The sequence below is a fragment of the Solenopsis invicta genome, chromosome 4, assembly GCF_016802725.1.
Source record: "Solenopsis invicta isolate M01_SB chromosome 4, UNIL_Sinv_3.0, whole genome shotgun sequence".
Taxonomy (NCBI): Eukaryota; Metazoa; Arthropoda; class Insecta; order Hymenoptera; family Formicidae; genus Solenopsis; species Solenopsis invicta.
In genome coordinates this window covers 13189387-13205268 of record NC_052667.1, presented here as the reverse complement: position 1 = coordinate 13205268, position 15882 = coordinate 13189387, and the positions used below count along the sequence as shown (strand labels likewise).

General features: G+C 28.6%; 1 protein-coding gene across 5 annotated transcripts in view; it reads right to left on the bottom strand.

Annotated features, from left to right (window-relative positions):
- Positions 1–3651: 3651 nt before the first annotated feature.
- Positions 3652–15882, bottom strand: part of LOC105206225 (serine/arginine repetitive matrix protein 1) — a 38781-nt gene continuing 26550 nt past the window's right edge. For all 5 annotated transcript variants that reach the window (XM_011175757.3, XM_011175737.3, XM_026140556.2 and 2 more), the window contains exons 4-5: positions 7886–8037; positions 3652–4162 (exon numbers count right to left, since the gene is read on the bottom strand). In XM_011175757.3, the coding sequence (XP_011174059.1) occupies positions 3754–4162; positions 7886–8037 (561 nt within the window). In that variant the 3' untranslated portion in view covers positions 3652–3753. The remainder of the gene's footprint in view (positions 4163–7885; positions 8038–15882) is intronic.

Here is a 15882-nt window from a genome sequence, read left to right as displayed (position 1 = left end):
ACTGTCATTGTGCCGTCACTGAGCGCGCAATCTTTAGACTACTTAATTCGCCTACAGTAAATGCTTCTTATTTGAAAAGTATTATAGCCTCAATATTTTCGTATTAAGATTTTTGACTCAAAATATTTCAAAAAATTCGCTTATAAAAACATTTCTGCGAATTCTGGGACACCCTGTATATTTATGTTTGTGTGTGTATCATCACATACATAGACATATATGACATGTGACTTACCGCTTACGTCACGCTATGAAATACATAGATTTTACTGCCATCTTTTAGGTTCGGTAAATAAGAGAGTCAACAGTCTAGTGTATAATATAAATAGGTTTGTTCTTCTTGCTTACATAAAAAGTGTAAAGTGTATACTGTATACTTTTACACCGTCCACTTTTTGGGAGTGGCAGAAACGTCGTGTAAAATCAATGTAAAGTGTAGGCTTTTCAAAGAGAACGCCAAAGTGTAACGACAAGTGTTTATAAATACGACAGCTATTTGTGCATGGTATATTTAAAGTTTTATTAAAAAAGTGGAATTTTCTTTCTTAAAATTCATTATTAATTGTTACAATTATTACAAAATAATGAATAAAATAAATGCAGATGTTCTTGGTCATATTTTCGAGTCGGAGTCTAAATTAATAAATATCTCAAAAATTACCTCAATAATTATATATTCTATTTAAATAAGAATCATGTAAATTTGTCTAATTATATATTATACAAAATATAATATATTGAATATTTTATTTAAATAAGGATTCATATAAATTTATTTTTTAAAGACCTTATATTATGTTATTTGTGAATTGTAAATAATAACAAATGTGTATTCAATAAAAATCTTTATTCTATATCTTATTAATATAAAAATTCTTTTGTTAAATTGTTTATCTCTTCCATTAAATCATTAACACAAACAATAAACTTCACAAATATAATATTCTAGAATTAATCGTCGGCTAAGTTTACTTAAAAGGAGAGTCGCTACGTCATATTGGTTATTCTTTATTCTTTTTTTAATAAATTTAAAAATTTTTTCAACAAATCATTTTTCTCTTCTAATAACTCTTGCGGTTTTAGGAACTTGTATCTTTTCCATTGTAAAAACGAATAAGAAACTCTAATATAACCTATTAGTGTAACTTTACACTAGCTTACACCACCTCTCAAGCTCGTGTAAAACCAGTGTAAAATACGTCATTAAAGTGCAATACACTTTCAAGACAAACATCATATAATTCAGTGTGATCACACTACTCAACGTCATTTCCAACAAGAAGAACGCCAAAGTATACATTTTACACGATAGTGTACAAAGTGTAAATAAGAACAAACCTAATGTTTATGAGTGAAATGGGACACGTTATTAAAGCTAAAGGTCACGCTGTGTTAATCACAGCGCATGCTCAAGTCGCTACATCTCATCGATGACAAGTATCCTAACCTCAATAGTCGTCAACTTTGATGCTTGATACCTCGATTGGCAATTAGCTATTATTGATATATTTTCATTCTCTAATCATTAAATAAACATTACAAATTCTATTTCAGACGATTCTTACTTGATTTTTGGTCAAATTTGGCCAAAAATCATCGTGTCCCACTTCACAATTTTTTGAGATGACCAAAAACTTACTATTTGGAAAATCCAAAACTATAATAAAAAGTATAATTTTAAAATTCCGTGAGCATAGAAAGTTAGCTAATAAAATTCTCTATCAAATGGACATCTCAACTTTAGAAAATTATAAGTTTTTTTAATTTTTTTACAGAAAAATAAAAACGTGTCCCACTTCACCCCACATTTCCTCATAAAATTTTTACAATCTATATGATTATAACAATTTGACGAATAATAAGCGAGGGCTGAAACCTCTTGAAGTTCACTTACAAATACGATTTTGATAATATATGTCAGAATCAAGGTCATTGGAGTTGCTTCCCTTAAAGTAAATACTTTTAAAGTGAATAATAACCAAAACATTTTCAAGAGCTCTCCAGATATCCGAAATATTTCACAATGTTGCATATCTTTTGAATCGTTAAAAGTTGTTTTTTCAAAACTTTAAAAAAATGCGAGATATCTCAACGGCAAGATATCTTTTAGATGTTTAAAATATTTTTGTCAGAATCTATTATTTGTGTAAATATTGTATTGCATCAGATATCTATATTTATCAGTTTAGATTAGTCTGAAATAGCTTCTAGTTGTTAACATTTTTTTTTACAAATAAATCATTTTAAGTTTTGTTTAATTTTATTTCTTTCGACAATTAGTTTCAAATTACGATTATATTTTGTGTCATTATTTGTTTTCAATGCAACATATACATGAACAAGTATAACACAAGACTAAAAAAAATATTATTTTATCTTGACTATATAAATGCTTCTAAGCACTTGTAATGAAAAATAATTTACAGTCTTTGTAAGCATGTAGGACTTCGTGGATTTTAAATACAAACAAACCTACCCAAGTGTTACACTCCAAATTTGATGAGCTTTGAATATGTTGTATTCTAGATCAAAATCAGAGATACGTATTTTTTTATACAGGCCATACGCACTTTAAGGGGTGAAACACCCCTTTGAAAGAAATCGTTTTTTTTCTTTCAAAACATATATCGTTGAAACTGTAAGAGATAAAGAAAAATATTCTAAATAAAAGTTGAATGGCTTGAAAAATACTTTATAAAAGTAATAAAAAAATTTTTATTTTAATATTTTTTTGCGTTTCTTTTATCGAAACGATTGATCTTCCTTCGGCCTTTTTAAGCTCAGCCGAAAAGCGGGCATAACAGTACATAGAAATCCATAAAACTTTCATTTAAAACATTTTTTTGTATTTTTTACCGTTTCAACGGTATTACCTCAGAAATTCAAAAATTGATTTATTTCAAGAGCGTGTTTCATTCTCTTGACACTCATATAGGTCCGTATATAAAAATACGTGTCCTATATTTTTATCTGTACTACAACATATTAAAGGCTCGTCAAATTCGGAGAGGGACACTTCCGTAGCGCACAAACGAGTGCGCGTATAGAGGTTTTTAATTAATTTTGGAACATGGGGATGTCGGAACATAACTTAATCTTATATTGTTAAATTTGTAATAAAATAAGCTTTATTTTGCGTATAAAAAGAAATAAAAAATTTGAAAAAAATATGTATGTGAAAAAAATATTTAAAAAAATTAAAATAAAAAATTTTTATTACTTTTATAAAATTCTTTTCAGGCCATTCAACTTTCATTTAAACATTTTTCTCTATCTTTTACAGTTTCGACGATATACGCTTCGAAAAAAAATCCAATTTTTTTCAAAGGGGGTTTCACCCTCTAAAAGTGAATATGGGCCCGTATAAAAAAATACGTGTCTCTTATTTTAACCTAGAATACAACATATTCAAAATTCATCAAAATCGGAGTATAATACTTGGGTAGGTTTGCTTGTTAGACATTGAAGAGTGTCAGTGTAAGCCATACAATTTTTTAAATATTCGGTTTTTTCAAATTATACGACTTCTTGTTTTGCATCATTATCATTTTTATTACGATACATAGCTTATACATGTATACATAATAAATATATATATATATATATATATATATATATATATATATATTATATATATATTTTTTTTATTTATTTATTAATTTATTTCTTGTATACTTGAAGCATACAGGTATCACTGTATATTTTGTCAATAAAGTCGAGCGTAAATCGTACAGAGATTTGTGTTGCATAGCCTTAGTGAGTAGCATTATTCCGTCGTCCACGTCTCTTACGACTGCCGCCACCAGACGGACGATTCGACGAGGCCCACTGCTCGTAGAAACGTTCAGCTTCTAGCCATTCTTGATATTTGTACCACCACTCTTCCCATTTGATATAATCGTCAAGAGTGAGATCACGAAGGTATCCTCTCGCCTTGTAATAATCATATCGGACGCGCACGTCGTCCCAGCATTCAAAGCCTCTCGGTCCTTGCGCCAAAAGCGACTCGGGATAATGACCGGGAGGCGGCGAATCGTAGCCCAAGCGCGCGATTCTTTCCTCGCCTTCTATAACAACCTTCATCGCATTTTCGCCATCTTTTGTGATACGCATATTTTCCATATCCCTACGATCCACGCTCCACTGTGCCATTTTGCCAAATCTACAGAAATATATAATTGTCGTTATCTATTAATGTAGAAATACTACACAGGAAAAATTTTCTCTTAAAATTTACTTTCAAAATTATGATAATACGTAAGACATGTATCGCGAAACATTTTACTATAATATAACTTTAATAAAATTTAATCAAATTTAGTAAAATTTCAATAAAATTTATCCAAGTTTATTAAAATTAAATAAAATTTTAGTAAACCTGAATAAATTTTATTGAAATTTTACTAAACTTTATTAAATATAAAATTCAAAACCGATATATAATAATTTTGAGGTTAGAATAAATTCAAAGAGAGGTTATAAATTCTAAGAGAATATTCTTTCTCTGTAGAGTCGAAATAAATTTAAAAATAATTAAATATTCCAAACTTACAAGAAGTCTTCAATTTAAAAATTAAAAATTATGAAACTTCAACAATATTTAAGAATATCCTGATATATAATAATATGATATGTAATAAACTATTATTTTACTGCCCAATTTCTCGTCAAAAAATTAAAATCAATCTCGAAAAAGAGATCCATCTACTTTCTTTTTTCTTTCAATATTCATTAACAAAAAGAAATAGAACAAAATTTCAAATAGAAAATTTATACTTTTTATAAAATTTATTAATTAGAAAAATCATCAAAAAACATAATTGCTTAATTAAACAGAAACAAAAAAAAATGGGTAAATTATTAAGACAATTGATTTCACTATTCAGAATGAGTTCGGGCAGCTAAAAAATAATTTGTTACATATCAAAATATTCTCCCTCGATGTAGCTCTGCATTTACTCTTTAAAATATATTTTAAAAACTGATTTTTTCACTGAAACTCGAGTGGTAAAATTTTAACAAATTTTTGATGAAATTTTGATTACACTTTATTAACCATCAACTACATCTATGGAATTTTTAATTCAAAAAGTTTTGATCAGTTGACACTTCTTGGCACGATTAGCTCTCTACGGATTTTTAATTGTAAATAAAATTACTTTGAACTTTCCTTTATTAATCGCCAATTTAATAATAGTTTAATTGCATTACACGTGTATGTATTAGTTCAATTAAATTACACGTGTATGTATTGATTCAAATTGCATTATATGTCAAACAAACATTTTAAAAGTCTGGTAATTTGAGTCTAGATGTAAATTCAAAAATTTCTCAATAATGCTTTAAATTAAATATCTTAATGGAAAAATTACTTTATTTATAAAAAAACGCATTATTGTAAATTGCATTTTAAATAATAAGTATTAGGGGTGTGCGGGTACTCAAAGTTGCGGGTACCCGAGCTTCGGGTCGGGTCAGAATTTTTTTTTCCGGGATCGGATGGAAACCCGAAAGTTTGTAAAGTTCGGAAACACAAAAAATTTGAGTACCCGAAACTTACAGGGACCCAAAATCGAGTCGGAATTAAAAATTCTGTCGGAACTTGAAATCGAGACAAAATCGCAAAATTTTGTAAATTTTGAGTCCTTGGATCTAAAATCGGGTCAAAAAGTGATCATAGATCTAAATACCTTATACACTGATGTAAAAAAATAATTACTAAATTTTAATAATTTTTGTTTGAATATTGCCCCAATAAAATTTTTTTCCGAACGTAATATAATATATTTATTTAGTACAAGAAGTGACCACTAATTTAATGATCATTTTTTATTGAATAAATACTTATGTACTGTAAGTAAATATTTCATTGGCAGTATTCAAATTTAGTAATTCAATATAAACAAAATGCCTTGCGTAAATTTAGTAGTTTTTTTTTACATCAGTGTATAAAGAAGTATCTAGATCTCTGACCGCTACTTGACCCGACTTTAGATCCAAGTACTCAAAATTTACAAAATTTTGGGATTCCTTTTCGATTTTGGGTCCCGACCCGATTTCGGGACCCGACTCAATTTCGGGTCCCGACCTGATTTCAGGTACCCGTAAGTTTCGCGTACCCAAAATTTTTTGAGTACGCGAACTTTACAAACTTTCTGGTCCCGACCCAATCCCGAAAAAAATTCTCGACCCGACTCAAACCCGAAATCTCGAGTACCTGCACACCCCTAATAAATATTAATAAATAATTAAATATAATATATTAATAAATAAATAATAAATTATTATATAGCACTAAAAATCATTGTGATTGATATAGGTTTGCTAACCTTATATTCAAATAATAAAATCTAAGAAAAAAAGTAACAAAAGGGCATAGCAAAATAAACACGTAAAATCAGTTTCTGCGCCAATTGAATTCAAATTGATATCATTAGTCGGCACCCATGGGACGTAAAACGACAAGGCTTAAAAATTAGCCTTGACAATACTTTTAAGAGAGTTATGGAGGGGAAAAACAAAATAAAAAAAGTAGTTTTTCTTGGAAACAGCAACTGAACTAATTCTAGTGATAAAAATATATGTAGTAATAATAATTTAGGTAAATTAAAAAAAATTTTTTTTGTAACTTTGTGATTAAAAAAACCGGCAAAAAACTTTTTTTTAATTTTTAATGAACGTTTTTGATATTCTTGAGTGGCTAATTTTATATTTTCACGCAAATATTACTGGATTTTTTACTTTAACATATAATTTTTCTAAATCGATCAAAGTAGAATTTTTTAAAATATTCATTCGCGCAACGCCGCACCGGCTAAGTGGTCGCGGCCCTGGCGCGCCATTGCACATGACAATCGTCATAAAACTTAGCCTTGATAAAATACGCAATATTTAGTTGCCAAGAAAATTAATAGGAAACTAAACATATCTCACAATTGACTAAACATAACAAAGTAAAACAAAAAACAAATAAAAAAGATGTTTTGTATGTTATATTATATATATTTTGTTCCGATCACATCTGTGCAATTACTAAAGCATAGAAAATAATTTTTTAAAAGTATATTTTTTGTAAATCCTTCAAATAATCATTTTGAAAAAATTCAAGATAAATAAAGAATAAAACTTAGATTTCATTCTTTATATGGTACCAAGGTCAATTAAAAGATTAAAAAAAAAAGGATTTAATCCAGATTAATAATCCTTAAAATAAAATAAAATGTCAAACAAAATAGTCACATATTTATATAAAGTTTAATATTACTATAAATGTAACATAAATTAACATTTCTTTTTCAATCCTCATCGCTGTCATTTAAATATGAAAAATAATGAAAAAAATTCAATAGTTTTCATAACAATTAGTCATCAAATTTAGATTACAATGTAATTGCAAATATTTCGGCTCTTTTTTCGAGTCTTCCTCAGATCTTACAGCTGAAATAATGTTTCTTGTGTGATTTTATTTACAATTTCCAATTCTCTCAAACTGGGTGCCGTTACTTCAATTTCAAACATAGCTTTTAAATTAAGTCAAAACTGTAACATCACAAAATTAAATTGAGATAATATTACTGATGCCAACGAGCATCTCTACAAATTCCTCAAATACTATAATAAATGTTGTGAAAAATATTACTAGAGTTTGAACCTAGATCCTCCTGCTATCCGTGCAGATATCTTAAGTGTCTCAATGATCAAACTAGCTAAGACATCCGCACGTATAACAAAAGATTCAGATTTAAACACTACTTGTTTAAGAAAATTAAAAATTATAAGTAAAATCACACAAGAAATGTTTAGCACTGAGATCTAGCTATGACTGTTTAGGCTTGTCAATTTATGTTAAATTTTATGCTGCAAAACAAGTTAATTTTTTAAATACCGTTCAGATAATGTCATTTTTGGTGGACCAACATGGGATGTAGTCGAAGAACTATCGCTATCGTCGCTAGGTGAAGATTCTGGCGGTGGCCGCATTATTTGTGATGCTCCATGACTCGTATGTGTCTTTTCTACTTTTACCGGTTTACGTATCTGCACAATTTTAATAAAAGTATTTCTAATACGCATAAACTCTATTTATAAAGAAATGCGCTATTACAACATAATATTATATCTAACATCTAGAAAAGAAATTATCGATACACACTACCGCTCAAAAGTTTTATCATGATTTAAGATTTGCTCGCATCTCACAAAAAGTTAAATATAGGATATTTTAAAAAAAGCAACAATTTTTAATTTTATGTATTGGGTTGTTGCATAAGTTCGTTCAGTTTCTTTATCTTTCTTTCAATGAAACAGTACTCGTCGAATAAAAAAAACTAAACAAACTTGTGTAACAACCTAATCCATAATGTTAAAAATTAATATTTTTCAATATCCTATATTTAACTTTCTGATTTAATAAAATTTAATCAAAAATGTCAACTTTATCAAAAGTTCATAAATATTTCGTTATATTTTTTCTATCAAGTAATACTTAACTTTTCGAGATACAAGAAAATTTAAACCGTACTGAAACTTTCAAGCAGTAGTATATCATTTTATATATTTGTTACAAACACAAAGCTCACTTCAGGATCGGTTTTTCGATCAAGGAGTTGAGCACAAAAATCCTGTCTTGCATATTTTGAAAGCACATAAATAGAAGAATATTTTAAGCCTACAACCAATTTCAGAATTGCTTTCTTTCTGGTAGTTTACTCTTGTAGCTGAATGGTGGGGTGCTCACTTCAGGGTCAGTTTTTCGATCAAGGGGTTAAGCACAAAAATCCTGTTTTGCATATTTCGAAAGCACATAAATAGGAAAATATTTTAAGCCTACAATCAATGTCAGAATTGCTTTCTTTCTGGTAGTTTACTCTTGTAGCTGAACTGTGGGGTGCTCACTTCAGGGTCGGTTTTTCGATCAAGGGGTTGAGCACAAAAATCCTGTCTTGCATATTTCGAAAGCACATAAATAGGAAAATATTTTAAGCCTACAATCAATTTCAGAATTGCTTTCTTTCTGGTAGTTTACTCTTGTAGCTGAACTGTGGGGTGCTCACTTCAGGGTCGGTTTTTCGATCAAGGGGTTGAGCACAAAAATCCTGTCTTGCATATTGCGAAAGCACATAAATAGAAGAATATTTTAAGCCAACAACCAATTTCAGAATTGCTTTCTTTCTGGTAGTTTACTCTTGTAGCTGAACTGTGGGGTGTTCACTTCAGGGTCGGTTTTTCGATCAAGGGGTTGAGCACAAAAATCCTGTCTTGCATATTTTGAAAGCACATAAATAGAAGAATATTTTAAGTCTACAACCAATTTCAGAATTGCTTTCTTTCTGGTAGTTTACTCTTGTAGCTGAACGGTGAGGTGCTCACTTCAGGGTCGGTTTTTCGATCAAGGGGTTGAGCACAAAAATCCTGTCTTGCATATTGCGAAAGCACATAAATAGAAGAATATTTTAAGCCAACAACCAATTTCAGAATTGCTTTCTTTCTGATAGTTTACTCTTGTAGCTGAACTGTGGGGTGTTCACTTCAGGGTCGGTTTTTCGATCAAGGGGTTGAGCACAAAAATCCTGTCTTGCATATTTTGAAAGCACATAAATAGAAGAATATTTTAAGCCTACAACCAATTTCAGAATTGCTTTCTTTCTGGTAGTTTACTCTTGTAGCTGAATGGTGGGGTGCTCACTTCAGGGTCGGTTTTTCAATCAAGGGGTTGAGCACAAAAATCTTGTCTTGCATATTTTAAAAGCACATAAATAGGAGAATATTTTAAGCCTATAATCGATTTCAGAATTGTTTTTTTTCTGGTACTTTACTCTTGTTCCATTAGTATGTATTTGTAGTTTCTGAACGATTTTCTGGTCGAAGAGATTGAGTACGAACATTTATTGATATATCGTTGAAAAGCATATAAAAAGCACTTAATTCTAGTGTATTTATTTTTTTATTTTATTAATTATTTATATGAGTGGGTGCTGGCTTAACGTTAAGCTGGCACCCCCACCTTCAATCTCATTTTCCTGCTAAACCGCTCGAGCACAAAAATTTCAAATTGGGTACATAATTAGCACATAAAAAGCACTTAATTTTGGCATAGGTGGCGTTTCGGTTTTTTGTGGTGGGGGTGCTAACTTAACAGACATAAAATATTTGCTAGAAAATTTCCAGGAATATCGAAAAATTATATTCTTGATTTATTATACTATATTTTCTTGCTATACTATATATTCTGATTTTTCTGGTTTTTTCACTTACTTTTTAGAAAAATAATTCAAATAAAACTAAAAAAAACATTAAATAACAAATAAATAATAAAATTTTGTATTAACAAACAAAAAATACAATAAAAAATAAATACAAATAATAAAAAAAATAATTTAACAAAAAAACTAGATTTAAAATAAAATCTAACTTTTATTAGATTTTTTAACGCATTTTCAAACTTAAATTTAAAAAAAAAAAAGCGTTTATTTGTCTACTTTTTGTCTATTTCTGCAATTTCTTGAATTATCAGATATAATTTTGTTTTCTTTATTCTTAATTTTTTTATTTTATCAAATTACTTTGTTTTTCTTTTTTTATCTGTATTGTGTTTCAGCTATTCATTTGCATCTAATAATAATAAAAGATTAATTTAATTTTCTATTTTAATATACGAACATTGTTTTTGTTTTACACATTGCTTATTAACACTTAATCTTCTCACTAAAATAACATGTTCTAATTACCATCTTAATGGAATACTAAAGTCGTTATTGTACAGACTAAATAGTGACTTACATATGAATTACAATTCACACGTACAATTTATGAAACGTCAACACTATATACTGCATAAATATCGCATGCATACGGTTACATTTTCATATAAACTTTTTGTGTCGAAAAGTAAACGTTAGTTAAGTATGTAAATCTAATTTTAAGAAACCACCATTATTTCTTCGTGTGATTTATATATCTAGAGATTTCTTAAGTATAGATTGCAGAACTTTTATATCAAAAAAATATCACTACTCGATGCTATATTAGACTAAAAAATGGTAAAAAAAATTAAAAAATTGTTTTTCTTGTCGATATAAAATCCATACTAAAAACATGTATGAATGTGTATGCTTTAATTTTGGAAGAAAATTTCCAAATCTATAAAAGTAATGCATATGAAAAGTTGTTACAAAATTATTGCGTTAATAATTATTTAGAAAAACAAGATTTTGGGATCTTCTTAATTAGAAATATTTTATTTTAATATATAATTTTAAAATAGTCAATAATATTTGTATGTAAATAATTCAACTCTTGCAATAAATCCACACGTGTTAAAAGAAATACATAATTACTAAAGCATTGTAAATATTTTCCAGGATTAAAGTAACTTTATAAAAGTTATTTGTTACCATTACTAGTTACTAATTTTAAAAAATAACTCGTTATCTTTATCGTTACTTGAAAAGTAACAATTCGCTATTTTTTTTATTATCTTTTTAATGCTAAAACAAGATCATAAATTAAAATATATAAAATTTACTTTGTTTACTGTAACATCAATAAAAACAATATTGTTTTGTAAATTAAATTCGCAAGAGACACTACAAAAATTAAAAAAAAAAAAAAGTTTTTAAATGCAAATTAAAAAATTTTGATTTTAACAAAATTTTAAATTCAAAATTGTTTTTAAAAGGGATCAGCTGGATTTGTTGAAACTTTCCCTCATCTCAAAATAGACTTATCATAATGTCAATTTTTAGCCCTCTATGAAAGAATAATTTTCACAAAGTTTAACCTGCTACACTTACTATTGCAATAGTGACAAATGAAAACATTATTCAATTGTATTTTTTTTTCTATTATTCTGATTCGTAATAAATTATGAAAAAAATCAGTAACGCTTCCAGTAATTAAGATACATATCTGGAAATTTTTTTAAATTTTTAAAATGCAAATTCAAATTTCCAAAAATTCAAAAAATTCGAAATTGTCAATTTTCAAGTAAAATTAAGTGAGTAGATCATGCTTCTTTTATTACAATTTTCCAATATTAATTATCTCAAATTTTTTTTAAATAAGCGTCAATGTAAAAATATTAAAAATTAATTTTTTCAAGTTTTTACAAAAAATTAATTGTATAATTCAAAAACTAAAATTTTGTTTAGATAAAAAGATAATATAATAGGTTTATTTTCTTTTTCTAAAACTTCTGTACGAGTTTAAGATGTACAAACAAGAACAGGAATTTCTTATCACACTAACAATAAGTTGCACCCATATCAAAGCACATTTGAAACACGTGTTCTCTTTTTGTGATACACGATGCCATGTATTAGGAAAAAAGATAGAACATGTTATTTAACTTATACTAGTTATTTTACATTATCTTAATATTTTTGCTGTAATGTATATAACAGTTAATAAAAATATGTAAAATTAAATGTATATTTATTCTTTATTTGTAATGTATTTTAAGTGTGACCCAATTTTATTTTCTTATGTAAGAACACATCTTGAAATTTATATCAAGCGCAAAAACAAAAATTTTAATCAAACCCTTGTTTATTATATTCTTTATAAACTTAAATTTCGTAAGCCTTGATCAAAGTAACATTAAATTAATTTAGAAAAGCGGTTATAGTTAGAATGTTGAATGAGAGATATTTCTAATATTTGTCTGCAAAAAATGGAAGAATTTTTGCGTTTATCTGTTTGCAAAAGTTATTTTCAGATCATAAATATTGTATTATTAATCCAAAACAAACTATAAGTCTTATAAATTAAATTTTCCTCATAAAAATTAAATTATCCAAAGTAAAACAAAATTTTAATAAATCGTTAAAAAAAAACCAAATACAATTTTCTAACACAATAAACTAAAGTTAAATCAACTTTCATTTTTATTTTTCTATTTTTTTTTAATCTACATATAATTGTATTATTTTTTTATTTACATATAAAACTCAAATTATTTAATATAATACAAAATTCATAATCATGCTCAATAAATAAAATGTATTAAAAAGTATGTAGATTAAATAATCAAATTAATTTTCTGCGTAAAAATTTAAAAAATATTTTCAATAATTCTATTTTCAACCAAGTTTAACATTAGCGCTTATTTCTAAAAAATCTGAAAAAATTAAAGGTAAATAATGTTAGAAAGATATAGCAAAAGTATGAAGTATTAGTTACTTAATAATTTCACTTAAAAATTGACAATTTTAAACTTCTTGAGTTTTTTAAAATTTAAATTTGCATCTTAAAAATCTCCAAAAATTTCCAGGTAAGCATCTTGATGACTGAAACATCACTAAATTTTTCATAATTTTTTGTAAATCAGAATAGAAAAAAAATATAATTGCATAATTTATGTGTTTATTCGCCACTATCGTAGTAGTAAGGGTAGCAAGTTAAAACTTTGTAAAAAATTATTCTTTCATGAAGAATTAAAGATTGATGTATGATAAGTTTATTTTGGCGTAAGAGCAAATTTCATATACAAGGTGTCTGATAACTAATAATAAATCTCTCGTAGGTAGAATGGACCAAACTGAGTCAAAAAGTCATGTATTACTTTGCGATCCTCGCCATAACAAATTATAAGTTAATAAAAATTCTGAATTAGTCTCGCCCACCGCCAAAAATCCAAGCGTGCGATCGAGATTGTCAACCGCACAGGGCGGGGTGTTTACTACTTGCCCCAGAGCGGTGACCTAGTGTTACGCGCCGTTTATGCGTAGTCGTTGCCACTCCCCACAGCAAGCAGTAAACATCCTGCCCTGAGCGCTTGGCAATCTCGATCGCACGCTTGAATTTGGCAATGGGACTAATTCGGAAATTTTATTAATTTATAACTCGTTAACTACTGCAAGGATCGCAAAATGGTACAGGATTTTTCGACTCAGTCTGATCCATTCTACCTAGAGCTCTATATTATAAGAGTAGCGCAACCAACCGTTTCTTGGACCTAATGCTGATTGGCTGAAAAGTGTGGAAACTATAATCACTGAACGCTCATTGGATGAGAGACCATTAGGTCCATCAAAATGTAAAAAGTAACTGTTAAATTTATTATCATTACTAAAAAAATGCAATTACATTACCGTTTGTTATGAAAAAAAAAGTAACACTATTATATTAGCTCGTTACTAAAAAAGTTTCTATAGTGATAATGGTGTTACATATTGCTTCCTCACCTAGATATTTTGTACATTTTACAAATCTTGCTGTAAGTGATTTGTAAAACGTGATTCATAATGCATATTTTAACTTTACAAAAATTAAGATATATAGTTTTATTTTTTTAGCTATGTTAAGAGGAAAAATTAGGAGGCTGTTTTTTAGGCTTTTTTTTAGACGGATAAAATAATTAGAATCTATTTAACCCTCAATTGACCAACCAAAAGTTGCACACAATCTGATTAACCGGGGTACCCGGAAACCCATATACATATTTTATATATTAAGTGCGCAAGTAAGTTCCCGCTGTTTGTCAATATATGGCTCCAGCAGTAAGTGCTGATCGATTGAAACATATCCAAAACGTCATAAACCAAACTTAAACATATGGTAAACAAACCGCGTTGACACGTTAGTGATTTTGTTTTGGCGTCACATACTTTTGATTGTGTGAAAATGACTGATTTTGTGCCAAATAATCGTCATTTGCGGAAAGTGTTGATTTTCTTATTTCATTCAAAGAAAACGGCGGCTGAAGCGCATCAAGAGCTCTAAAAAGTTTACGGAGATGCTGCTCTGTAAAACAACGTGCCGTGATTGGTTCCGTCGCTTCAAAGATGGTGATTTCGATGTTAACAACCGTCCGCGTGAAGGAAGACCAAAAACATTCAAAGACGCTAAATTGGAGGCATTGCTCGATTAGGATCCGTGCCAAACGCAAGAACAGCTTGCTTCAGCATTAGGAGTTACCCGCCAAGCCATTTCCAAGCGATTGCATGCGTTGGGAATGAGCAAGGAGCTTAGGTTCCTTATGATTTGAAGCCAAGGAACGTTGGGCGTCGTTTTTTCACCTGTAAACAACTGCTCCAGCGGCAAAAAAGAAAGGGTTTTCTTCATCGCATCGTGACGGGTGATGAAAGGATTCATTACAGCAACCCAAAGAAAAGAAAGTCATGGAAACTGCCCGGTTATGCTTCTACGTCGTCGGCTCGGCCGAATATCCACGCTGCGAAAGTTATGCTGTGTATTTGGTGAGACCAGGTCAGTGTTACAGTACAAAATTACCTTTTCAAAAAAAGGTGCCAATTTATATGTGTGCGCGCGCACCTTATCTATATCTGTTTTACAACATTTTATTTAGATTATAGTTAGACATTTAGCAGCGCCAATTTTTTGTAGTTTAAAAATTTTTTATTTTAATAAAACATTCTCATTTCTGTTTAATTCTTTGAGATTAAATGTTACATATTTCATTGAAACTTTTTTAAATTAAGTACATCCACTTAGGTTAGAACAGAAAAATGTTTCAATAAAAATACACAGACACAGTATCACTTGAATTTTGTTTAAAAAAGAATTAAAGATACCGCTACTTGGGTTTTACTTAAAAAATAAATATACTATCACTTGCATTTTATTCGTTAAAAGTAGTACAACAGTTATTTCAAACAGCAATATATTCTCTTTATAATTGGCGCAATTTAAAGATTTCATACATTTTTCGGAAAAAATACATTTAAGTTAAATTAAAAAATAGTACCACTTGAGTTTTTAAAAAAAAATTATAGATAAGGTGCGCGCGCACACACATAAATTGGCACCTTTTTTTTACCTTTTTTTGAAAAGGTAATTTTGTACTGATATCACGCGTTTTTGTAGTGTTAAGCAATATATTTATTTTTTGTGATGCCTTGATTTCAACTTACAAGTAAGATT